General features: G+C 39.1%; 1 protein-coding gene across 1 annotated transcript; it reads right to left on the bottom strand.

Annotated features, from left to right (window-relative positions):
* Positions 1-2,723: 2,723 nt before the first annotated feature.
* Positions 2,724-3,518, bottom strand: LOC150078265 (uncharacterized). The gene has a single exon (XM_090384518.1). The coding sequence runs from the start codon at positions 3,516-3,518 to the stop codon at positions 2,724-2,726; it is 795 nt and encodes a 264-aa protein (XP_090240644.1).
* Between the last annotated feature and the right edge of the window lie 22,571 nt (positions 3,519-26,089).

The raw sequence follows: 26,089 nt of genomic DNA, 5'->3' as shown, positions 1-26,089 counted from the left end.
GATGTAATCATTTGGAATAATTTTGCATTGAGGGACCCTTGTCTTGTTATTGCATATGAACTCTTCATTCCTATAGAAAACGATGTTCTTGTCGACTTATTTAGTAAATATTACTTGTGGCACAAATCCTGTTAAGACTCCCGTTGAGGAACTGTCCCATCTGGTCTACCATAGTTTAATCAGTTCGTTCCAACATTTTTTTTTCTTCTCAATCTTTGGATTGGCCTCTAAATTGAGCTGAATATTTAGATATATAGTTGGTATCTTTTAATTCTGCAGCATAATCCTAGATAACTAACATAAATCCAATGGCATAGTTCCAGCTAATACTTGCATACTGCAGTTGATACTGTTCTGCAAGCACGATTGACATTTTATTTTAATCTTTGTATCGTCTAACTTGTTTGGAAATCTTACTACTTTAGCTCCATAAAACCAGACTTCTGCTGCGTATGTGACAATGGGTAAGAACACTGCTTTGTAATACAAAAGTAGTTTTTCTAGCAATCTCCAGTCTGCTATTGAAATTCTAATTATTCCTGAGCAGACTGGGATCTTTCCACTGTAATACAAAAGAAACTTTACTCTTGTTATTAGTGTTCTTACCTATTCCATTTTGGCCTCCAATATGAATTCCACTACCTGGGCCTAAGCCCATCCGTGGTTAACTCATAACTGGGAAAATTGTCTAAACTGTAAACCATTATATTAGTAATTAATTTAAACGGCGAACGTAATAACAACTCCAAAAATAACACAATGAACGCTTGGCATCTTAGCCTCGTGCCAGAAAGTCTTTAGAATTTTTATGTCTCAACTGTCTTAATGGCCCGAGTTCCCATCCCTGCCGCTGGGAGGCGTGCCACCACTATCTAGGAGCAATCTAATTCTCTTAAATACGCTATCAATATAAACGTTAAAGTAACAAAACAAACGTCTATCACTAAACATAATATAGAGGATCTTTCTCCAGAATTCCGATCGATAGTTCCAAAGTACTTCTCAAGTCCACATACAGTCTACAATTTAACATGACATGATCAGATGTTTCACTTTCTCCGCATGAGCACAAGCCAGTGTTATGGAGCCCAAGTTGGTAAAGACGCAAGGCCAATCCATGTCCTGTAATAACAAATGTGGCTTGCAAACCAAATTGCAACCAACTCTTACTCTTAAAGTCAACTATATCCACTTTTGGTAAAAACATGTCTGTCGTCCTTTATCAGGATTGTCCCATTGTTCTTGCCATCTACTTTTAACTTCAATCAAAAATCTCTTTTTCTCCATTTTAACATCTGCACTAGAGTACACCTTATTAACATCTGGACAAGTGCTCATGCCACAGTCTTTCTTATGTTTCTCTTTCTCAAATGAGAGCCCAGCCAGCAACACTTCATAATATGCAGGCATTTTTCCAGCTATAACTTGTAAAGCATCAGAGGAGACCGTTCGACATGCCCTCGTGATTCCTAGCAGAGCAAACCTCTGTGCCTGTACTAGGTACTTTTGAATTATTACGTTTTCAATTCTATGTACCCAAGCTCCGGCACCATAATTTATAATAGGTACAAATATACACTCATACAACAAATTTAGGGATCTGCCTTTAATTCCCCAATCCTTCCTTATTGCTCTCCGGAGCTTGGCATACAACACATTAATTTTTCCTTTAAGATATTTGACATGTTCCGTAAAAAATCTTTCTTCTAATTTCAGTCCAAGATATTTTACCACTCGGGCATATCTTACCGGTCTTCCCATCAACTTCACACTTGGTGCTCTATTCATACTCAACTTACCCCTTAAAAGCATCTGAACTGTCTTATCTTCAGAAACATGGAGACTGTTTTATTGTCCATTCCTGCAAACTTCTTAACGCCTCATTGGCTTTGCTTTCAATCGTAGATCGAGCATATCCTTTTACAACAATTACCAAATCATCGGCATACGCTATTTTTTCTATGTCAGAGTCTATCATTAAGTATTCATCAAAAACCATGTTCCAGGCATAAGGGCCTATAACCGAGCCCTGAGGACAACCTCTAGTAATTTTCTTTACAACCTGACTATATTTATTCTTAACAATCACTTCTCTGTTGGAGAAATAATCTTTAAAAACAATGTTCAAACTGGTGTCATTAATTTCTCCTATTCTGGAGAGGACACTTTCCCAGCGGAGATGGTCGAAAGCACCTTTAAAATCAATAGAAATTGCTAAAATATATCTTTCATCGCTCCTTTCAACAATCTGCATCATTTTACAGATCGGGTCTTCAGTTGATAAGCCCTTCTTGTACCCATATTGGCAACAAGACGATAATTCATTAAATTTAGGCTTCATCATAAGACGATTTATACATATTCTTTCGTAAGTTTTTCCAATTACAGAAAGAAGCGCTATAGGTCTATATGATCCGGTTTCATTTAACATCCTATCAGTTCCTTTTACTAATAAAACTATCCTTGCACTCTTCCATTCAGCCGGGAAAACACCCTCTTCCAAACACTTATTATACATTTTAACATATAAATCAGGCATCATTCTATATGTATCTTTTCATTACAGATACTTCTATTTTATCAAGGCCCGGTGACCGGCCATCTCGTGCCTGGCCCATGGCTTGATCAACTTCCCATGTTTCTATATTTCCTTCTCTATCGAAACTGCTTTGGTCCCGAAACTGTCCTTCTTCACCATCATCTGGAAAGAGATCCTCTAAAACCTATTTGACTGAATCTTCCCAGCTTAATGTTTGATCATGATCACTTCTAATAGTACACGTAATTTCGGACAAATTTTTCTTGTTAGTAACTATTTTAAAAATCGATTTCCAGGGATCTCTGGTGCCCTGCTCGCTCACAAACTTCTTCCATGATTCTTGCTTAGCTCTACTGACAGACCTCACGTAATCTCTTCGAGTAACTTGATATCTTTCTTTATAAATTTCACTCAGTCCAATATTTCCATTTCTCCTAGACTGTTGAAACTTTCTTCTGCACTTAGAAGTTTGCCTTCTTTTAAATGTAAGTTCATCAGTCCACCAAAATACAGGTCTATTAACACGTACTCTATTTTTCATACTATTCCTACAAGCTTCATTTAAGATCAAAGTAAGTTGTCTAACATATTCATTGGATAGTAGGCCTTCCCAATTTATTTCCTGCACCCTACTTAAAAATACTTCATCAAACCTTGGCCACCTCGCTTTTTTATCAAAGTATCTATCAATATCATAACATTCTCTAACCCCATCTACTGTCTCATATGCAAATGAGATACCATTATGGTCACTTGTAGTTAAATTTTCTCTAACTCTCCAATTTATTTTATCAACAATAGTATTTGTCGCCATTGTAAGGTCTATATGACACTGCCCATGCACCGTAGAATAAGTCGGAATATGCCCAGCAGTATTTAACACCTCCCACCCTGTGGCAGCTAAGCAATCCTCAAGGAGTAACCCTCTATCATCGGTCACCTCACCACCCCAGAGCGGAGAGGAAGCATTTGAATCCATAGCTATTACTACTCCACAGGAACCATGCCATACAATTTCTCTAAATAATCAATATACTGTATTATACTCGAGGATGGTTGACAATATACTGTCACCACATACAATTTTCCAAATCTGCCTCGAACCTCACAACATAAATAATTTTCATTACTCAGCATTAAAAATCTTTGTAACAACAATATCAATCTCTAATTATTATAGCTGTTTTAGGATTTATTCCACATGAAATAACTCTATAACTTAAAGGATATCCAGATACACTACAATTTAGCACATATGGCTCCTGTAGAAGTGCTATGGAAGATGAAAATATATCAATAATTTTCTTAACTTGTAAAGATATTGCTTTTACCTTTTGAGCATTCAACTGCAAAATTTTAAGCTTACTAACCATATATAATTTTTCTTTTAAAAATCTCCATCGCTTTGACATATTCTGGACATTTCTTATCCACAGCACTATGAGCAGAATCACTATTCCTTCCTTTACAGTTACAACACTGAGGACTTTTCCTTTTCTCAGGACAATCCTTATATAAATGACCACCTGTACAGTGACCACATCTCGCTTCCCTCTTGCAATATTTCGCAACGTGACCAAAGGTTACACATTTAAAGCACTGAGTTACAGAAAAAAATTTCTTTAAATTTGTAAGCCATCCATCCAATGAACAACCTACTTTTCTCTTTTACAACCTGCCATACAATTGGTACTAACTGTACTATCCAATTCAATTTAGTCTTCTTATTCTCATTAACAGTCAATACTTCCACACCTTCTTTGAACTTCTTTTCACTAATGTCACTATCTTTAAAGTTTTTAGTCCAAAGTTGTTGCACAAAATCACCCTTTTCCAAATCCTTCTGAACATCAAATACTACAACTTTAGGATAGACAGGTCTTGGTATCACATACTTCAGTCCTAGGTCTTGTATCTTAGAACACGCCTTTAATTTTGAAAGGTCATCATTCGTCTCCGCCTCAACCAGTACACTTATATCTTATGGATTTAATATTACGAACTTTCAGATTAGACAACATTGGTCTCACCTCCAAAATATCAGTTTTTACATCATCACTGGTCTTATGTTTGTCCGTTGCCGCTTTAATAATCATAACCTTTGGTGCAGTGTCCGGAATTTTACTCTTTACAACTGTAGAATACATTTGCTTTATCTGCTTCTCGTTTCTTTTAAGCCGATCCTTTAATATAATATTTTCTAATTGAACTTCATGGGCTTTCTTTTCTAGCTTATCCCATTTCTCCATTATCATACCCACTGCTGCAGTTGGAACCTTTGTTTGCCTATTCCAAAGAAAGGCATGTAATTCAGTTATTTCTCTGATGTAATCAAATCCTTCAATATTTATCTTTTCACCAACACTATCATCTCTTCGTCTTTTCTTCCTTTTCTCACCACCACTAGTTTCTGCTCTTCCACCTATCTTCTCTTTCGTTTTTGATCCTTTCTGAGAATCAAGTTGAGTTTCTGGCAACGATGATGACCTTTTCTTAACAGGCGTCCTTGCCAAAGTTGTTCCTATTTCAATTTCTGTTAATTCCCTTGCTTCAGACAACACACCAATTGTAATCTCTTCCATTTCATCTTCCGTTAACTCACTTGAGGCTGCCAGTAGATCTTTATCCTTCAAAGAGATCAAATTCTCTTCACTAGATGAGGACATTTTGGAAAATATAAAACAAGATTATATACAATTAAAAACTGACTGACAAAAAAGACAATCAGTAAACTTTTTTTACAATATTTACAACAAAGTCTAGTAAGCAAGCAACGCCCCGTCGATCTTTTGCCAAAATGAAAAATTTAAAATACTCAGATCTATTCAATGAGTACTTAAAACCAACTCCACCCAAATTCAACAGGTGGAGGTCCCAGAGGCCTATATTGAAAACCTGGAGTTTGGTTTCAAAACTTTCCAATTTGAGGGCACGGAAATGCTCCAATACAAACAGCAACACACAAAAGAGCACAGTAATGCTCAGATGCACCTCAAGAGGAGAAAATTTAAAACTCCCCTCTTGAGAAAATCAAAACGAGAACAGTGTCCCCTTTGTCTGGTTCACTTCGCCAGGCAGGGGATTTCAACCCCGCCTGCCCACCCCGGACCACGAGGAGGTGTGAACCCGGACGCTGGTTTTTCAGCTCTGAACCAAAACAAAACACTGTCTCGCACAAGTGCTGGCACTTCTTAAAAATCAGCAAGAATATATATATCGGTTGCCCCAGCGTCGCCTCCGGGGCTGTTCTTACCTATTGTCACATATGTAGCAGGAGTCTGGTGTTACAGAGCTAGAGTTGTAAGATTTGCAAACAAGTTGGACGATACAAAGATCAATATTAGCCGAGAAATTTCTTAATATTATAGTTCCTGGACATTTTTAAGATGCGCCGTTCTCTTATACATTTATAAGCTTCGCCGCTAATAACTCTGAAATGTAAATCTCTCAATGACGGTAATGTGAATAAAAACAAATTGATAACAGTTACCTGACGAGAATCAAATTACTCATCAGGTAACTTAATTCTTGTTCATATCGATTATTTAACGTACGTGTGATCCGATGGTTCTTTCCTTGACGCTACGTGTTGAATGACAGACCTTTTGGATGTAATTTGATTTCTTCTCTGCGCTCTACGGCAATATTGACCTGAAATGAAGACAGTTACGGGATACGCTTGCTACCTAATTATAAGATTTAAAAAATATTACTTTACTTCAACTCAATTTTTATAAAGTTTACTGTTTGAAAACCTGTAGAGTATCCTAATGTACCATTCTGTTGCTTGAAATCTGCAATGAGGTCATGAACGTATAATCCTTGCAACTTTTTAATATAGGGCTATTGTTGAGAATGATATTTGAATTATATGTCCGAATATAACGTTAATTATATGTAATAATTTTTGGTGTGGGATTTTTGCGTAGCTGTCTTTATGAGGTGATAAATCTAAAACCTATTGGATTTGTGGAATTTAGGTATGCAGTGTAGATAGGGGAATTTAGTGTTAATGTTGGTTAAATTTAGCTTTTTGTGCATAGCCAAAATTTTCTTTGTGGTTGTATTGCGGTTGTAGGTTGTTCGTTTGTATGTAGGGCTATTATTTAGTTCATTTAATAATGTAGTTGTATAAAATGTTTTACATATAAAGCTATAGTTGTTGGTGGCTTTGTCTATAGTGGTTATGAACCTTTTTTATGTAGTTTAGTTGCTTAATGGTGGTTAGATCGAAACATTTGGTGGGTATCGATTTGTAATGAGTTAAATGTTTTTCGATAGCTAGGTATGTACGTGTTAGTCAGATGTGGAATGCCTCTATAGGTATATGGTGTTTATATGATAATTTTAAGCAAAAGCGCATTAGATCGTCGTGTAATTGTTAATGTTGCTGATAGTAGTGGGTCTAAATTTGAAACCGTAAGATAGAAATTCGCGTAAGTGTGGGTGACCTATGAGATTGAAATCTCCCGTGATGTGTTTATCCACGTAAGCGTTATACTGAGGCAATTAACAGAACCAATCGTTTTCAGTATCACTCTTAACTAAGTTACAGGTAGTCTGCTTGTAGTTGCAGGCGGTAAGTCCGAAAGGTTTGTAATAGAACCTGGTGCAAATGTGTGCGTTGTTAATAGGAAAGTCATCTTTGTATATATTGACTTTGTTTAAGAAGATATCCCAATGTGGAGTTACTAAATTTGATACTAATATATTCGTAGGTAGCCGTAGTGTTTTTACCAATCAGGAATTTTAAATATGTCATTGAGCAGGTGGTTCAGTTGAGAGTTGTTGTGGCTATAGGTAGTGTTGATTTTGGCTAACGCTCTGATTTTGCTATGTTCTAGTTCGAAAATAAAGATATATATATTAGGAGTATCCCAAGATACCAGCATGTCAGTAAAGCTGCTAGTTATATTATTGTTAGTTTTTTATTGGTGCTATTTTAGGTTCAGATGTGGGACTTTTAACCATTTGAAATAGATTGTAGACGCAGGTGTCTAGTGCACTATTGGTGTAACAATGTCTGTTAAATTTACTGTTCAGTCCGTATGGATAGTGTTTTAGTATGCTGATGTTTTCTATTTCTAGCTTAGTGGTATAGTTCTCTATAGCCAGTATAGTGATGGAGATATTATTAAAACAGTTTTTTGGTCGACGAAATTTATGTCATCTGTGTACATAGATTCTGATGTGTAGTTCACCACCTGTTTGACGAATGTATTCGGCTTCAGATTCTGTGTAGTTGATATTGCATTTTATATACATATAAAAAATGGAAATTCCCAATACTTATGTGCAATCTGTTGGAAATTTACTTTTTTAAAATTAAAGGACTTTTTTAAATACTTTTGCCTTTTTAAAAAAACATTTTTTAATACCTTACATTTTGCTTTTAAATATTCACTTGATATAATCTACAGCCTGAAAAGGATCACTACTCTTCAATATTAAGGTGAATAAATAAAATGATACCCTTAAAATGGAAACATTCAAAAATTTTACTTAGAATAGAACTTATTTTTATTCATTTACTGAACTTCTCATTTCATGATGATTGAGGCTAAATATTTTTAGATAACTTCAATTTTTTTGAAAACTTGATGCGAATACGCAATGAAGATGCTCATATGCTATTTCTTTTGAAATATTTGATTTCATGCGTGAAGCAATTTGCTCGCAAACATACGATGATCCGAACAAAGTAGCCATTTTAATGTCATTTTTCTTTTATTAGAGAAATTTTTAGATGGGAGAGCCTTTAGAATTAAAGTATTTTCGAGTAAATCTTTATTTTTAAGATCAATAAGTTCAAATTGCAAGCTGGGATTGTAGTTTTCGGCGGTAGAAGTAAATGGATTCTCAAACAAGCTTATGTCATGGGATCTCATATCAGCAAATCGATTTTGAAACTCGTCAAAAACTAATTGTAATAACGAGAGGCAACGATTCTTTGAAAGTGTTTCTGTTAGCTTGGTACAAGATTCTAAGTGAACTAAATTGCCTTGCTCAATTTCAGATTTAAATAACGTATTCTGAGAACTATTTCATAAGTGTGGTTTTCCAACATTCTGGAAAAATTACTTCTTTTAGGCACGCATTATACGCTGTAAGCAAAATTGTGCTTGGTCTCTTAAATTCCTTGACTACTTCAGTGGAGATCTCATCTTCACCAGGAGCTCTTCGGTTCTTTGCCTGCTTAATAGCAGCTTTCAGCTCCACTGTAAATTCCTCCTCTATATCTTGACTGCAATAACTCATTTTCGTCCCGGATACGAGCCTGGAAAAACGTATCACTCTGCTCCTTAGCCAGGAGGAACAAGGAATCAAGAATTGCATTCACTGATTCTTCCCATGTTTTGGTCATCGAACCAGCTTTCCATATTGAGAACGTGACCGATTCTGTTTTTTAGTCGCTCCATTACAATTTTATAAGGGAAGCCCCAAGGATCACAATTTTCTTCCGTACTTACGAAGTCCTCCGAAGACTTCTTCTTTCCTTCCTACATGTTCTTGAAATTCTTATTCATTTCACAAAATGGCCCACCCTCAAACCCAAAACGTCTTGCCTTGCTCAACCTACGCCTAGCTGCATTTACTTGTCTTCTCAGCAGGCTAAGCTCCTCTTTCCACCAAGGCACCGATCAGGCATTTTTCCTCATTCTGGGCATAGACCTGCACAAAGCTCCCCTCAAGACCTTCGTTAAAAGATACGCTTTAAAATTAGCATCTGTCTTTAAGTGCTGTTCTCCCTTTCTGCAATTGTTTCTGGATACAGGCTTGAAATCGCTGCCAGTCCACAGGCCCTCTTATTAATCTACTAGGTGCTTCCTCAACTAAATTCTGGAATAATTCTTACAATTTTGAATGTTATCACCCGGAGATCACTCGTCATCCACCCTTCCCTCGCACACCACTCCTGTACTGTATCTACGGCTGATAAACTACACAGAAATCTGTTTGACTTCTCCGTTCAGTGGAGAAGGTGCTCGGGTTGTGTGGACGATTCGCAACTTCCAGCTTATTACTGACAATACATTCCTCAAACCGAGTACCTCTACCATCTGTCTCAGTACTATGCCATAATTTAGAACTGGCGTTTGAGTCCACACCCAGTACTATTGGCTTAGCTACAAGCTCACTAAAGACAATCAGCATCTTGTAGATTCAAGTCACGGGTCTCATTGAACTGACAGTATATGCTCCCAACATACAATCGCCGGGCCGATTACTTCTACACGCACACTCAGTGCGTAAAAGACAACTCTGTATCTTTGTTATTACCAAGTCGGGATTGCACACTACTACGGCTGCTTTACAACTCCAATGCTGTGCAATCCGATAACTTATAGGATATCCTTTAACATAACCATCCACAGTATAGGGCTGCTGTACCAAGAGCAGATCAAAACTCCTCTCGTGTTCTCTGAGCCAACTGCAGAGCTACTTGGTATGAGCGCTGACCATTTGAATAATTTTTAATTTTGTATTAATGGTTGCACTATCCATTCACTGGTTTTTCTTTAGATTCTCTAAATTTCTTATTCTGAACAGTCTTCGCTCCTAATGGGGCGCCTCCGTATTCAGGTGGGCAGGAGCAGCAGTGCATAGCACGCGCTTCTTGATTAGACCGGCGTTCGAGCCCGTGACCACCAAATACGGAGGATGCGGAAAGTCAGGAAATGACCACCGCAAATCCCCTGAGCAATATGGCCTTAGTTTCCAATGCTCATAAAAACCAAATAACAGCTAATGGAGTGGTCAGCACTCATGATCTTTTGCAATTGGCGCATCCAGCTTTTGAGGACAGTCATTGAAGAGATGACACTATCTCGCACAATGCCAACAAGTCAGCCTGGCCTTACAATTTCTTTGTGTATGGCCAAAAGCCAAACACTTAAAGAACTTTGTTAGGAACACTGTCCCTAACTCTATGCCAACTCCAATGGACAAAAAATTCGACCTCTTCCCACCAAGAAACTTCCAAAATCCAATTTTTCGATTCGCGATCATACACTTTGGCCACGGACCTCACTACAGTATCTTTCAAGAATTTTGCCTTGTCTAGTCCCATCGACTACAGCTTTAAGTAAAGCTGTTCTAAGAACTCCTTTTCATTCTACTGTCGTATACAATGATACGACTACCTTGCTTTCGGGGGGATATCCAACTTCATCCCTCCAGTTACTTTTTCACAATTCGCCACCTTTGTAAGATCTTTAGAATCCAATTCAAGGACCACTCCTTTGTCCCTAATTGTTCGGAAGCTCTTAACTTTCGTGTCTTTTAGCTCCAGTTGTACTGTTCTTAGAACCTCATTCTTAACGTCCTCACTGGTCTTAAATTTTTCATTATCAACTTAAAATTATAGACCACATGTCGTTTTTCTTTTTGGGGCACGCACACGTACCTCACTCCTTTTTATCACTTCCGAAATGTTTCTTTAAATTGGCCCACTACATCTTTCACGTAACTTGGCTCTAAGTACTTTATTCGCTTCATGCACTCTAAATGCCTTGGATTCCAAGATATCCCACATCTCCAATAACGAGCTCAGCGTGGCAGCTAGTCGAGTAAGAAGCAAGAAATGCCCAGGTCTCGACATGATTGAGCCTGAAATCTTAAAGAAAACTGTTGAATACGCACCGTACCTATTGCTCACCCTATACAACAGATGCCTGGAAGCCAGCCACTTTCCAAAGGCATGGAAAACGGCCAACTTAAAACTAATTCCAAAAAAGCCCAGATGCATATCGACCCATCGCACTGCTCTCGGTGGTAAGTAAAGTATTCGAAAGACTACTTCACAGAAGAATAATTGCTCACTACGGAAAAGCTGGACTCCATGCCGCTAATCAGTATGGCTTCAAGCCAGGGACCTCGACAGTGGACGCACTGGGAAACCTACTCAGGACGGTACAAGAATGTAGAAACAAGTACCTGCTTCTCACCTCGGTTGACTTTGCTGGGGCGTTTGACTCACTTTGGTGGCCAAGCGTCCTGGTGAGGTTGAGGGAGGCACGGGTGCCAACAAACCTATTCAAGGTCATGGAAAACTATTTATCACATAGAAGAGTGGAGATCAATGTAGAATACCATAAGGTTACAAGAGAAGTACACAGAGGCTGTCCGCAAGGGTCGGTGCTGGGACCACTCCTGTGGAATATGGTGTTAGATGAGTTCTTAGTGATGGATCTGGGACCCGTCAGGACACAAGCATTCGCTGATGATCTGATATTGACCGTGGGAGCGGATTCCCGGGCCCAGTTGGAAACCCACGCAAACCAAGCACTGCAGCAACTCCAGCAATGGGCCGCAAAACACCAGCTAACAATTTCACCCACAAAGACCTCTTCAATCCTGCTTAAAGGAACCCTGCAATTGCGACGACCACCGCAAATAAAAATTAACAATGTCACCATTAAGTTTGTAAACCAACTTAAGTACCTAGGCGTGGTACTGGACAACAACCTCTCGTTCCAGCTGCACCTAAAGTACATAAGAAAAATCAGGAGCTATTCTGCACTGGTAGCCAGAGTTACTAGGAAAGATTGGGGACTCAAAAAAAACAGCCCTGACGCTATATTACAGGACAACGTTTCTCCCAGCAATTACTTACGCCTCAGCAATTTGGTTCCCAAAAACTGCACTGGCAGTGAATAGAAGAATTCTGGACATGATCCAAAGGACCATACTCTTAACTACGACGCGTGCGTGTAGTACAGTGAGTACTCCAGCACTCCAGGTACTCGCTGGAGCGCTTCCTTTCGACCTGGAGGTCGTTCGCAGAAGTCTGCTATACTTGCTATCCAGGGGAGTGGCGGCCACACATCTGGACTACACAACTGACCCAGCGAACAACCTAAAAACGGAAAAAACTAGATTACAGAACCACCTGCTAAAATTATGGCAGAGAAGATGGACGGAGACCACCAAGGGTGAGATAACCAGAAGATATCTACCTGACCTCCAGAAAATCTACCCAAAACAGCCGACCTGGTACTTCCCAGGGTACCATTTGACATCTCTAATAACAGGACACGGACCCTACAATGAGAAGCTGCATGGATTCGGACTCACGGAGGACCCAAACTGTACGTGCGGGGAGACAGAAAGCTGGAATCACATAGTGTACGAGTGCCCACAATATGAAGACCTCAGAGGGGTACTTATAACAAAATTAAGATACCTACCAAAAGGATTGGAATCCCATTTCATAGATACTGAGGATGAATATAGAGCATTATCCCAGTTCGCACAAGACCTCTTCATCAGGAGAAGGACATTAATCACCATCTACAATCACTGACATCAAGTACCACTATTGAGACACCAGACAGCACAATGTAAAGGCTGCAACTAAAGATGAGAGGCACAAGGACGGAGCTTGCCCCACGAGTAAAGAAACTTGAAACAATAGCTGCCAATAGCCATATGGCGATCTGAAGAGGGCACTCTAGCCCCCTTCACCTTTAAACCTACTTCCTTGGGGGCAGGGGGGGACATTTTCGTCCTCTCCTCTCCACCCTATATATTCTACTCTGGTGGGACATGGGCATGTCCCACTGAAAACTGGGGCTACCTACTCTATTGGCCCCATATTTCTGTCTTTCTCCCCCCCAGCCTTCTGCCTCCCCCTCTCTATCTATAAGCTAGCGAAAGCCCTACCCAAAAACTTAACATATCTAAATTACCTTACGCCCATAACTTGGCCTAGCAAAACTAAGCGATTCTACCCCTACGTCGACGCGTTTCTGTCTTTTTTTTTTTAAAGGTCCTAGCCGCCGAAATCTCAGGAAATTAGGTGGCAGGACCTGCCAGAGTAAATAACTAAGTGGTGTACCTGGTCTGCCTCCACGGGGCGTAAGTGGGGCAACGTTGGGCCTCAGTAGGGGCCCAGCGGCTAAATGACCAGATGAACAACGGTACAAGGCATCACACATATACAAAGTCCATACACTTTTAAATCTCTGGCTTCTCCAGTCAACTGGTTCACCCACAATGTAAACTACGCGGAGATGGGGGAACCCCTTGTGCCGTTTGACCCTAAATACACTTACACACTATCTCCAATATAGTGTTCATTGCTGCTCTATTCACTTTATTCAGTTCTTTAAATAAGAACTCATGCAATTGCTTCCTCACTTTCTTGACATCTTCAAAGGTCATGATCCCTTCATCACCGCTGTCCACCCTAGAACGCTTTACTATTTTTTGAGCAGTGTCCACAACCATCTTTTTCTACATCACTTGCTTCCTCCATTGAGGTTTCAGGCTCCTCACTTTCCAGTCTTTGAAGTCTCACCGCCAAAGGGCACAATCTCAGTGGGGAAGAGGCCCCATCATGTACTAAATCTCCTAACTCCACACCTCCAGAACCGGCAGGCTGCTTATCCTCCGGACGTGCAGACATGAGCGTTCACCTTATAACAATATACAAAACTCGCAAAATAACAATGGCACAAACAGGACGCAATGCAGATCATACTGTATACCCAACTAGGAATATACAGTTCGTCGCAACAAATTCTTAGGCTTGAAAAAAGTCCTAAAACCACAGGAATGCTCAGATTCCCTTTTCAAATTCCTATCCACCGTCTGTTCGACTAACAACAGGTAGTCAAACTACTCAGCTGTCCAGGCGTCGCCTGGGCACCCTCCCCGCACAACGTGGATGTGAGAGCCTTGAGCAAAGCACCACACGCACTAATCGCAAAAGTTGATAGTTTCTATCACTTAAAAGATTCACTTTATAGATCGCTGTGAAAGAACTGTGCACCCGGGCATTCTAATTGCTCTAGGGCTCACCTGTAGGATATATGTACACTCATTGAAGCGTTTCCGGAACAGTAAGCTCAACGCAATTTAACTATTTACATCGACCCATTTAGCCTTCCGTGCTGAAATTCAACAGGGAAGTTTACCATCCCTAGCCCCATGGAGGCAGGTCGCTACTACCCTTAATTTTGTATCTTTATACACTATTTATAGAGATCAGATTGCTTTGATCAAACCACAATCAGAAATCTAAATCAGTTTAAAATTAACTAGATTATACATAAATTTAGGTCAATTGCACCACATTTGACAAAAGTCAGCATAAGATAAGCAGTTGCAACAATGCTAGCATGCGGGAATAAATAAAACTTACAATAGTGTGCCAAGCACAGCTCACATATTTACATTTCTGTACATCTTATGCAACCAGTCTTTGGAAACGCAAACCTTATCTGCCATGAACGGCCCATACATTCATTTCAGCGTCCATTTAAGAACCCTTTGCCCACCCGTGATAAGTTCTGAAATGGGTATATAATGTCTAAACTTGAATTAAACTTAATGTTAGTATTAAAATAACGAACATAAACAATAAACGAACAAATTTTTAATCCGTTGTCACTTAGCCTCTTGCAAGAAATTTTATTTTGACTATCCACAAATCTTAATGGCACGAGTTTACGTCCCTGCCGCGAGAAGGCGCTACCATCTTGCATTATTCTTGTCCTTTTAAACACTTCATTAACATTTAAGTGTCAGTGAACATAATAGTCTCTCTCTCTCTCTCCCTAGGAAGCCAATTGAGAGTTCTAGTTCCATTCTAAGATCCATGTACAAGTTACAATGTAACATTACATGTTCAGACGTTTCAAAATCCCCACATAAGCACATACCATTATCCCTTAGTCCTAGTTGACTTAGTCTAAGTGAAAGTCCGTGTTCTGTCATTATGAACATTGCTTTGAGTCCAAATTGCAACAATTTCTTCCTTTTTTGGATTTACTATGTCAACCCTTGGTAATAAAAAGTCTTGTCTTCCTTTTTCTGAATTTTCCCACGCTGTTTGCCATTTAACTATTACTTCAAAGAACCTTTTTTTCGTTTTTACATCCGCCTTTGAATATTCCTTATTTTCTTTGGTACATGAGCTTATGCCAAGGATTGTTTTTCCAATATTCCTTTTAGTAAAATAGGATAATCCAGCCATTAAAACTTCATTCTACTGGTGTCCTCCCAGAAACCACCTGTAAGACGTCGGTGAACATCGTCCGATATGCCCTCATAACCCGTAACAGAAAATCTGTGCCTGTGATAAATATTTTTGAATTATTACATTATTCAATCTATGTACCCAAGCCCCGGCTCCATAACACATTGGTACAAAAAGACATTCATACAACAGATTGAGGGCTCCCTTTATACCCCAATCTTTTCTTATAACCAGTGTGCAATCGACTTAGTTATTACTAAGTCGATTGCACACTGTCATGGCTGCTTTACATGCTGCGCAATGCGATAATTCATAGGATAACCCTTAACATTACCATCCAAAGTATAGGGCTCCTGTACCAAGAGCAGATCATAATTCTCCTCTCGTGTCCCCTAATCAACCTGCAATGCTACTTGATATGACCCCTGACCATTTATTTGCATAATTTTGCATTAAGAGAATTAATGGCTGTATTGTCCATTTACAGGTTTTTCTTCACTCACTATCGTCCACATCAGGAAGGAGCAGAACAACAATTACGGAGACTGAGTCCTGCCAGCCTGTGGTCTCCCTACTTAAATCTACAATTGTAGACCTTATTTCATCACTACATATTTTTTCCGTGATAAGCTTATATATTGGAGACCATGGATCTGTGGACCCCCTCTCCCTTACAAACTCTTGCCAGGAAGCAGTCTTATTTTCAATTTTCTACCGCCGAATTGGCAGTAAATACTTCCTACATAATTGCCCAATGGGAACAATTATTTCTACGCACACTCCATGTGTGAAAGACAAACTTTGTATCTGTTATTACAAGGTTGGGATTACACACTATCACAGCTGCTTTGCAACTCCCATGCTGCACTATCTTGGGGGAAAGAGGACCCATCCTGCATTCCACCTACCACACCTCCAGAGCCACCAGGCTGCTCATCCTCTGGATGCTCTGCCATGAGAGCTCAATATTACTACAATACAATAAAAATATTATAAATAATCTTTAACACAATGTATAAATTTATACTATATATATGCACACACAAACACTTGTATCCACCAATAACACTAACAAAATTTGTCGCAACAAGTTCTAAGGCTTGAATTTCTCAAGTCCAATCCCTCGAAAGGGCATGGAAATGCTGATTTCCTTTTTCTGCAATCCTGTCCACAACTGTTTAACTACCCACCGGTAGTAAGGCTCTGCTTAGCCATGCAGGCTTCACCTGGGTGCCCACCCCACACAATGTGGATGTGAGAGCCCAAAGCAATTACTACAGCACAAGTAACAAAAATAAAGTTGATTAGCAGTTTCTACCACTTGAATTCGCACTTTATAAGCACTTGTTATCGAAATGTGCACCTGAGCATTCTAATTGCTAGCAGGGCAAGCATATAGGACATTCCATTAAGTTTCCATTTTAACAATCCCATTCCCTGGGCCAAAGCCCATCCACAGTTATGGTCAAAATGGAAATTATTTCAGTCTTAAAATATATTGAACATTTAATTTAAAATAACCAACTCAAAACGAGTTTTAATTCAAGTTTTCATGGCCACTTGACCTCCCATAAGAAAGATCAATTTCGAAATTGTTTCCATCCATCTTAATTATGGGAGTTCCCATCCCTGCCACAGGGAGGCAAACCTCTACTACCAGGCCATTGTCTTTTAAATACCCCAACTACATATTGGTTAAAATACAAAAATGTTCATCTATCCATGAACATGATCCATACTCCTTCTCCAGACCTCCAATGGACATATCTAATTCATATTGCAGGTCAGCATAAGCCACTCAGTCAAGCATGATGTGCAACGATGATTCAAATTCACTGCAATGACATGTGGCACTATCTGCTAATCCTAACTGGCTTAATATAATAGCAAGTATGTCCAGTCAATAGAAATGTTGAGTTCATTCCAAATTATAGCTGTACTCTTTTCATGGGGTCTACAATCTCCACCCTTGGAATAAACTCAAACATCTGTCAGCTCTTATCTGAAAATTCCCAATTTTCTTGCATTTTGTTATAATTTCGCACATTTTTTTCTTTTCTGTCTTAACATTAAAAATAGAATTCTTTAGTTTCATCAGGACATGAGGTAATTCCCTGATTGTCCTTTTTATATTTCTTTTAGTCAGATATAAAGGCCCAATAAAAGAACCATTGACTGAACAGGGATCCTGCCAGAGAGTACCTGCAAGGCCTCAGTAGAAGCAGTTCAACATGCTCAAGTGATTTCCAGCAAGGCAAACTTTGTGCCTGAATCAATTGTTTTCAAATAGTAATTATTGGCACTATGAACCCAAGCCCCAGATGCATATGTTACAATTGGCAGGAACAAGCCTTCATATAATAAATTTAAGGACTTGTTCTTTATCCCCCAATCTGTCCATACTACTCTCGAAAGCTTGGCATAGTGTCCTTATTTTCTTTTAAATATTTGACTTTTTCTGTAAAAAAATATCTTCAAACCAAGATATTTAAACACTTGCATATCAAACTGCACCACCCAGAAGCCTCACAGTAGGAGCACAATTCATACTTAACTTCCCCTTTAAGAGTATCTTAACAGCCTTGTCTCTTGAAATCAGTAACTTATACTGCCTGGACCATTCTAATTTTATTAAGGCCTCCTCTGCCTTATATTCAATTTGTGTTCTAGTATCACCACTTACAACCATTACTAGATCATCTGCATAGGCAATGAAATCAACACCTGGTATACCCATATTCAAATACCATGTTCCAAGCGTAGGGGTCGATCACCAAGCCCTGTGGACGACCTCTACAAATTTTCTTTAACTCACAATATTTAGTCTTAATTACTACTTCTGTCCCTGAAATAATTCTCAAGACAGAATACAACTTATAAGAACATTCGGTCCTCATTCTATACAGGATGCCCTCCCACCATAGTCTATCGAAGGCACCCTTAAAATCAATGAATAGACCAAGCACATCTTGACCCACTACACTCCGTCTGGATTGTTTATAAGCAGCATCTTCAGTTCATTGACCTTTCTTAAATCCATATTGCTTATTCGATGCTAAACCTTTATTATTATACGTAATCATTATTCAACTGATTCACAATCGTTCATATCTTTGCCAAGACTGGAAGAAGTGCAATGGGACGATATGTACCAGTCTCGTTTAACCTCCTATCCATTAATTTCACAAATAATTTAATTTGTGCACTTCTCCAACCAGGTGGGAAAGCACCCTCATCTAAAAATTTATTAAAATAGTAACATACAATTCTGAAAAGCTCTTTTTACCACTTCCACTTCAAACTTTTCAAGGCCTGGCGATTTGCCTACCCTAGCAAGGGACACAGCATTTTCTACCTCCACTAAGGTAAAGTTCCTCCCCAACATCTGGCTTATACTGGTAATTTTCCTCAATTATCTGTCCATACAGACCATATGCCTCATCAGGAAACAGATCATCCAAGATCACACCCATGGACTTCTCCCATGTTAGTCTCATCTTCACCAACACCAATGGTTATAAGAGACATCTAAAATTTTCCATTTTATTAATTTAAAAATGGAACTCTTTGGATCCCTGCTTACCTATATACTCGCTCCACTGTAAAATCTTAGTTCTGTTGATGGTATGAATGTGGTCACATCTGAGAATTCTGTATTGCTCTTATAATCCCACAATTCTTGATAGCCAGTTCTTACTCATTGAACGTCTTGCTTCTTGATACCACACTTCTCTTCTGAGTCAGTTCATCAGTCCACCAAAAAACTGGTCGATTAACACCTTTCTTTAATCTCATACTCTTCCTACAACTATTTTGCAGTATTTCGGTTAATTTAGTTACCATGTGAATAGATGACAATTTAACTCAGTCTTCTTGCAAAATATTCTATTCAACTCAACATCAAACCTAGGACATGCCACATTTTTAACCATAGTCTTTTCTAAATCATAGACTAACATCTATATTATTAATAAAGGAAATACTGTTGTGGTCACTAGTAGTTTGATTATGTATAACTTTCCAATCTTATTTTTCGGATAATCCAATGAGTTGATATAGTCATATCAATATGACTGCCAATGCATAGTAGATGAGTATGTTGGCCCATGTCCAGCAAAATTTATAACCTCAATCCCAGAGGTAGTAGCAAAGAATTAAAGTATTGAGCCCCTATCGTCAGAAACACTACCACCCCACAGGGAGAGGTTGAGTTGCAGTCTATGGCAATCACCACAAGAACCTAATATTCTGCACCCTTATCTAAATAAAGTAATCATCAATTTCCTTCGAAGGACAAATTGGTACAAAATAGCCTTCCAAAACCACCTATTATTTTGCAGCATATGATTTTCATTGCACATAGAAACAACCTTAGTAACTAATTCATTTCTTACAATTATCGCTGTCTTAGATTCTCGCCCTCTAAAACAATTGTATTTTATGGGATAACCCCTCGCTTGTCCCTGTACAGAGTAAGGCTCCTGCAGAAAGGCAATGTCCACAGCCCCAACTCCACTGCTTGATGCAACTGGGCTGCCACTGCCTTAGCATGTTGGGCATTCAACTGTAATATTTTAAGATTTTTATCCATAAATTTTCTTTTTATAATTTTCAATCGCTTTAACATGTTCAGGACAATCTCTACTCACCACAGCATGGGCAGCTGTTTGTCCCTTTAAACAGTTTCCACATACAGGCTCTTCATTTCGATTTGTACAGTCTGTGAAAGTATGTCCTGTTTTTTTCAGTGACCACACAGCATTTCCCTCTTACAATATCTCTTATCTTTAGCCACATGACCAAAGGTAAAACATTGAGCAACAGAATATTTCCTTCAATTTGCGAGAAGACCATCTAATGAAAGTGTTTTTATCACTCAGAACTTTCCATAGTTCTGCATTTATTTGTAGTATCCAATTATTTAACTGTCCTATTATTTGCTGTCAATCTTAACATTGTCATTAAACTTTTCATTAAAGATATCCTTAAATGCCTTGTCAAACTTAATTCTTCACGTTCTGTCTAATTCAACGTCAAACAAAACAATTCTATGATAGATAGGCCTAGGAACACTGTACTTCAAACCTAATTCTTGCATCTTTGGACAGGACTTTATTTTTGCCAGGTCATAAACCATCCCTGCCTCAATAAGAACCCCACAATCTTTAATTGGTCTTATATTTCAAACCTTTACTGTGGATAGCATAGGTCTTCTTTGAGGATATCAATCTTCACATCATCACTTGACTTATGCCTATCCGTTGCAGCTTTCACAATCATAACCTTTGGGGCAATTCTTTTTTTCCACATTCTTGGCGACAATAGATGAAAAACTTTCCTTTTCTTGTCTTTCAAAAAAACATTTTCAACGTGCACTTCATGGGCTCTTCTTTCCACTACATCCCACATCTAAAATAATCCTTATTGCTACTGTGGGAACTTTATTATTGGCATCGCACAAATGTTTTAAGTCCTCTTGTTTCAAAGATATAATCAAAACGTTCATCTTTAATGTCTTTAACTCCATTTTTCTTGCTCTTTTCTTTGTCACTCGATCCACAATCTGATGTATCACCCTGCTTTCTTTTCTTCTTTGATACCTTTTGAGACTGAGGATCTAACATAGAAGACGACCTGGTTTTAATTGGTGTCCTTTGTAACGCCCTTCCAGAGAACTCTCGGCAAATTCCTTTGCCTGTGCCAAGATTCCTTGATGAGCTCTTCACATTCATCTTCTGTGACCCTGCTCGTAACCATCAACAACTCCTTATTACTTAATACATCTTCCTCATTAGAGGAAGACATTGTATAAATAAAATAAACTATATACAATTTAAAAATTCAACTTCAAAACAGATGAAGAATCGACTATTTACAATACTGTAGGAAGCAGGGAAGCTTGAACCTAGACTCAACTTAATGGAATTACTAAAACATGAGTAAATCTATCCTTAGTGATTAAAAACTCCTCACCCAAGTTTAACAGTTGAGGTCCCAGGAGTAACTTTTGTTAACTGAAAAACTATAATTTGGAGGGCACGGAAATGCTCTCAATATAAACAGCTGAATTCAGCTCGGCAATTTCGGAGGGCACAGAAATCCTCAAGAGGAGAAAATATAAAACCCCTTATATAAAATATAAGCATCTCAAGCTCACCTTATAAGGTGAGCTTGAGATGCTTGGCTGTCAGCCTCAGGCAAATGGAAGCAAAACTCCTGTGATTCACACAGTAATAGGCATTCTTTCAATCGGCAAGAAAAGCTATCCAAACTTAACCCCAGCATCACCCCTGGGCTAGGCATATAGGACATTTGTCATTTGGGGAGCTCTTACCTATGTTGCCACGTGGGTCTCTCCCATATGCAACAGTTCTCATTGTTTTTATAATAACTACTTTGATTAGATTATTTCATCTAAAAAATAAACTGGACAACCAAATAACATTTTAAGTTCTTATTTTGACCTTTAGCCTCATGAAGGAAAAACAATTCCTCCATGAGTTACCATCCCCACCATGGGGAGGTAGGTCGGTCTCCACTATCTAAACCTGATAGACTTTTTATATTCCATAAATTGAACATAATTATCCTTCATTTCTAATAACTCTTGACCCCAAAAGTCAAGAGCAAGCAACCCTCACTCCAGCCAAGCTCTCAAATCCATATACATTGGACACTAAAGTGCTAAATGGATACCTGTCTCTAGCTCTCCACAAGCACATCTCTCAGTATCTGTGAGCCACAGCTGGAATAATCTTGCTCTTAAGCAATGTCCAGTGAATACCGAGCAGGCCTGCACTCTAGAACGTCTTCCTCGGCCAACAGTTTGAAAAGAAGGCAAATAAATGTCTTCCTTTTTCACAAGTTGTCCATTGTGGTTGCCAAACGAACTCAACCTGATCATTAACTCGCTTCTGTTCTGATGTTATAGTAGGCTGCTGTCCCACCAGACACGGGTGCACCCCATAAACATGGCGTGATAAGCCCTTTTTTTATGGCATATCTTAGATAGCTCTTTGCTACCCGCAGATCCACAGGCAATTTTACTGCTAGTATGCACAGCACCTCAGAAGCCACTGTACGGCATGCTCTGGTAATACCTAAGAAAGTGAAACGCTGTGCAGATATCAATATTCTCCTTACATGAGAATGGTCTCCACATTCTCCCCAAGCCCCAGCTGTGTACGTCAGGATTGGGACAAAAACATTGTCGTAAAGGAGGTGGAGAGCAACCCCCTCTATGCCCCAATCTATGCGTGTAACTCGCTGGAGCTTGACGGTCAATCTTTTGACCTTATTTCTTATGTATTCAATCGCTCTCCCAGGTACATTGTTTTCTTGACATTTTAATCGATAAATTCCCATATCTGCAGACTGGTCTTGTCCAGCTGGAGCCTCCCCTCAACAGTATCGCGAGTCTTTTGCCGCGAGACCTGCAATTTATGCTTCTCTGCCCAATCCAGCAATTGAGATAGACAAAAACTAGCCTTTTCTTCAAGCTGTCTCCAGGAGTCAGCATTCACCAGGACAGATCATACACAATTTCTGTATCCTCCACAGAATTGGACCCAGGACCAAACCCTGTGGACATCCCCCTATAAACCGGTCTTATCAAGTCAGTATAGGAGGTTCGAACTACAATCTGTCTTCAACAGAAGTCTCTCAAAAGTGAAATTCTTTGGACAGACAGCACAAGTCCTAAGGACAGAGTCCCACCACAGGACATTGAATGCTCCCTTAAAGTCAATGAACAAGCCCAAGACATACCATCCCAACTGTTCACTAGCCCAAGTTATCAACCTGACTATTGCATCCTCCAAAAAGGAGCCCACCTTAAAGCCATATTGCCTTTGAGAGTCCAGTCCCTGAGCACAATAGTGAGCCACTAAATACCCAAGAACCATCCACTCCAGCAATTTCCCCATTACAGGTAGCAAGGCTATACAGCGGTAGAAATTAGACTCATCCATTGGCCTCTCAGGGCTTTTGAGGATCATCCTCTTCCAGACATCTGGAAAAATACCTTCAGCAAGACAAGAGTTATATAGATCCAATAATATTTCAGAACTAATCTGAAACTTTCCTAACGACTTCCATCTCAAAGTCCAGTTCTAGGGCTTTTCCTATTTTAGTACTTTGAACTGCAAAGTTAAGCTCAGCAAGAGAGAAGGGAGCCTCACTCCCAAAAGTACCATACATCTAATTTTGTTTTTTCACTAATTATCACTCACTATCCTCCACATCCAAAGGAGCAGACTATCAACAATTAAGGAGACAGTCCTGCCAGCCTGTGGTCTCCTTATTAGAGTCCACACTTGTAGACCTTATTTCATCACTATATATTTTTTCAGTGATAAGCTTATAAACTGGTGACCACAGATCTGCAGACCCCCTCTCCCTTACAAACTCTTGCCAAGATGCCCTCTTATTTTCTATAATTTTCGTGCTGTAAAGCTTCCTTAGGGATTGATAATGTCTGTTAAGTCCTTCAATATCATTAGCAGAAATTCCTCCTCTGATAGCTCTTCTGAGCTTTCTTCATTGAAGAAAGCTGAGCACCACCAAGGCACTGGTTGCTTCCTCCTTCAAAGACACATCACACACCCTTTGTATGGTTTCAGTTATTTGTTCAGCCTTCTCATTAGCAGTCATACATGACAGATCAATCTGATTTATCATAGTCTGCCACAGAGCAAGGAATCTCGTTCAATCTACCCCCTCAGTACAAAATCTTTCGTTTGAATCCAACTGCTGGCCAGAGTCTCTGAACCAATTTTTCAAATTTGATCACTGGTAGTTTCATCATAGACTGCCTGCCAGTTCTCTCTCAATCTTAATAGAGAGCTAGTACAGGCTGTCTCATTGTAGGTTTCCCCCATCAATGAGGATGTTGGTAATTGGTCTGGATCATTGAGGACAATCAATCCCTCAGCCAACAGAAGTTCCTCAATCTCTCTACCTCTTTCATTGGAACCCAATGTGCCCCAAGAGTCGATCCTGCATTTGAATCCATCCCAATAACCACATGGGCAGTTCCTATTGTCTGCATTACCTTCTCCAAATATCTTACATTTTCCTCCATTAACTCAGGTCTACAATAGACAAAATATATCACTCCCAGGACAGTCAGTCCTGTCCTATATGCTCCCAGGCATGTAGGACATTCATTCAACTCGCCTTCAGTAAATCCACCTCCTAAGCCTAGGCTTATATGTGGATTATGCTACTTCAGTGTTATTATCTTGAGCTGTTCTAAAAATGTTAATATAGTAATAATAAAATACCATTTAAAATTCAAACAAATCAACATATCTTGGGAGAGCACTAATCCCCTTAGCCACAGACAAGAAGGATATAGGATTAGCTATCATCATTTCACATATCCTAATTGGCTGTGTTACCATCCCCAGCCATAAGGAGGCAGGAACAACTATCTAGTCTTGCTCTCAGTTTAAAAACTAAACTCAAACTTATTGAAGTGCCATAGGAGAGCCCTATCTGTGAACATGATCCATAGATAGTGTTGTTCAAGTCAATCTAGAATTGTCTCCTGTTCATGCCTTAGATCAACATATTGATCACAATGGAGCATAATATGGACACTAGTTCCTTGTAACCCACAAGAACATAAATCATTTTCCACAAGGCCCAACTCATGGATTCTTTTTGCCACTCCATTATCATTGATAAGGAAAGTGACATGTAGTCCAAATTGCTGCCACGGATTTGCCCACACATTTAATATATCAACACTTGGTAGATAGATATAGGTGACATGGCATTTTTTACTCATATCCCACTTCTGTTGCCATACAGCCATCAGTTCATTTTTAATTCTTGCCTTTTGATTTATAATCAGATCTCGAATAAATCTTATTTAGATCTGGGCAAGAGGACATGCCCAACAGTTTTCCTGATGTTTTTTCTAGTGCAATATAGTAATGCAGACAAGATGGTCTGCAAATCAGCCAGAAATCATCCAGTTAATACCTGCAGAGCATCTGTTGACACTGTTCTACAGGCTCGTGTTGTGCATAAGAGAGCTAATCTCTGCACCTGGAGCTAGTACTTTTCAACAGTTATTCAGTGCAACCAAGCCACCAAAATATGTAATTATGGGGACAAATACCCAATCATAAAGGAGATTCAGGCCTCTTCCTTTTATCCCTCAATCTGTTCTGATCATTCTTCTCAGCTTGGTGTATAGCACTCGCATTTTATTTTTTAAATACTTCATGTGCTCCAAAAACACCATCCTCTCCCCTACAGACACACACCAAGGTACTATTCAGAGGTCACATACCTAATTGACATATCAAATGCTTTAACTACTGGATTTCTATTCATACTCAGGCATCCCTTGAGCAGCATCTGCAGTCTTTGTTTTTGAGATCTGTAAATTATACAATTTGGACCACTCCATCAGTTCCTCCATTATCTGAGAGACATGTACCAATAGTTGGGACCTTGCATTGCCATATACCAGGATTAACAAGTCATCAGCATATGCCACTACATTCACACCAATGTGATTTCTTCCCAAAATCATCCATAACTATTGTCCA

This window comes from Mastigoproctus giganteus, chromosome 11 (genome assembly GCF_048544385.1).
Source record: "Mastigoproctus giganteus isolate SK-2022 chromosome 11, ASM4854438v1, whole genome shotgun sequence".
In the NCBI taxonomy this organism is placed as follows: domain Eukaryota; kingdom Metazoa; phylum Arthropoda; class Arachnida; order Uropygi; family Thelyphonidae; genus Mastigoproctus; species Mastigoproctus giganteus.
Note: the sequence above shows the minus strand (reverse complement) of the source record. Positions and strands in the feature narration are given on the sequence as shown.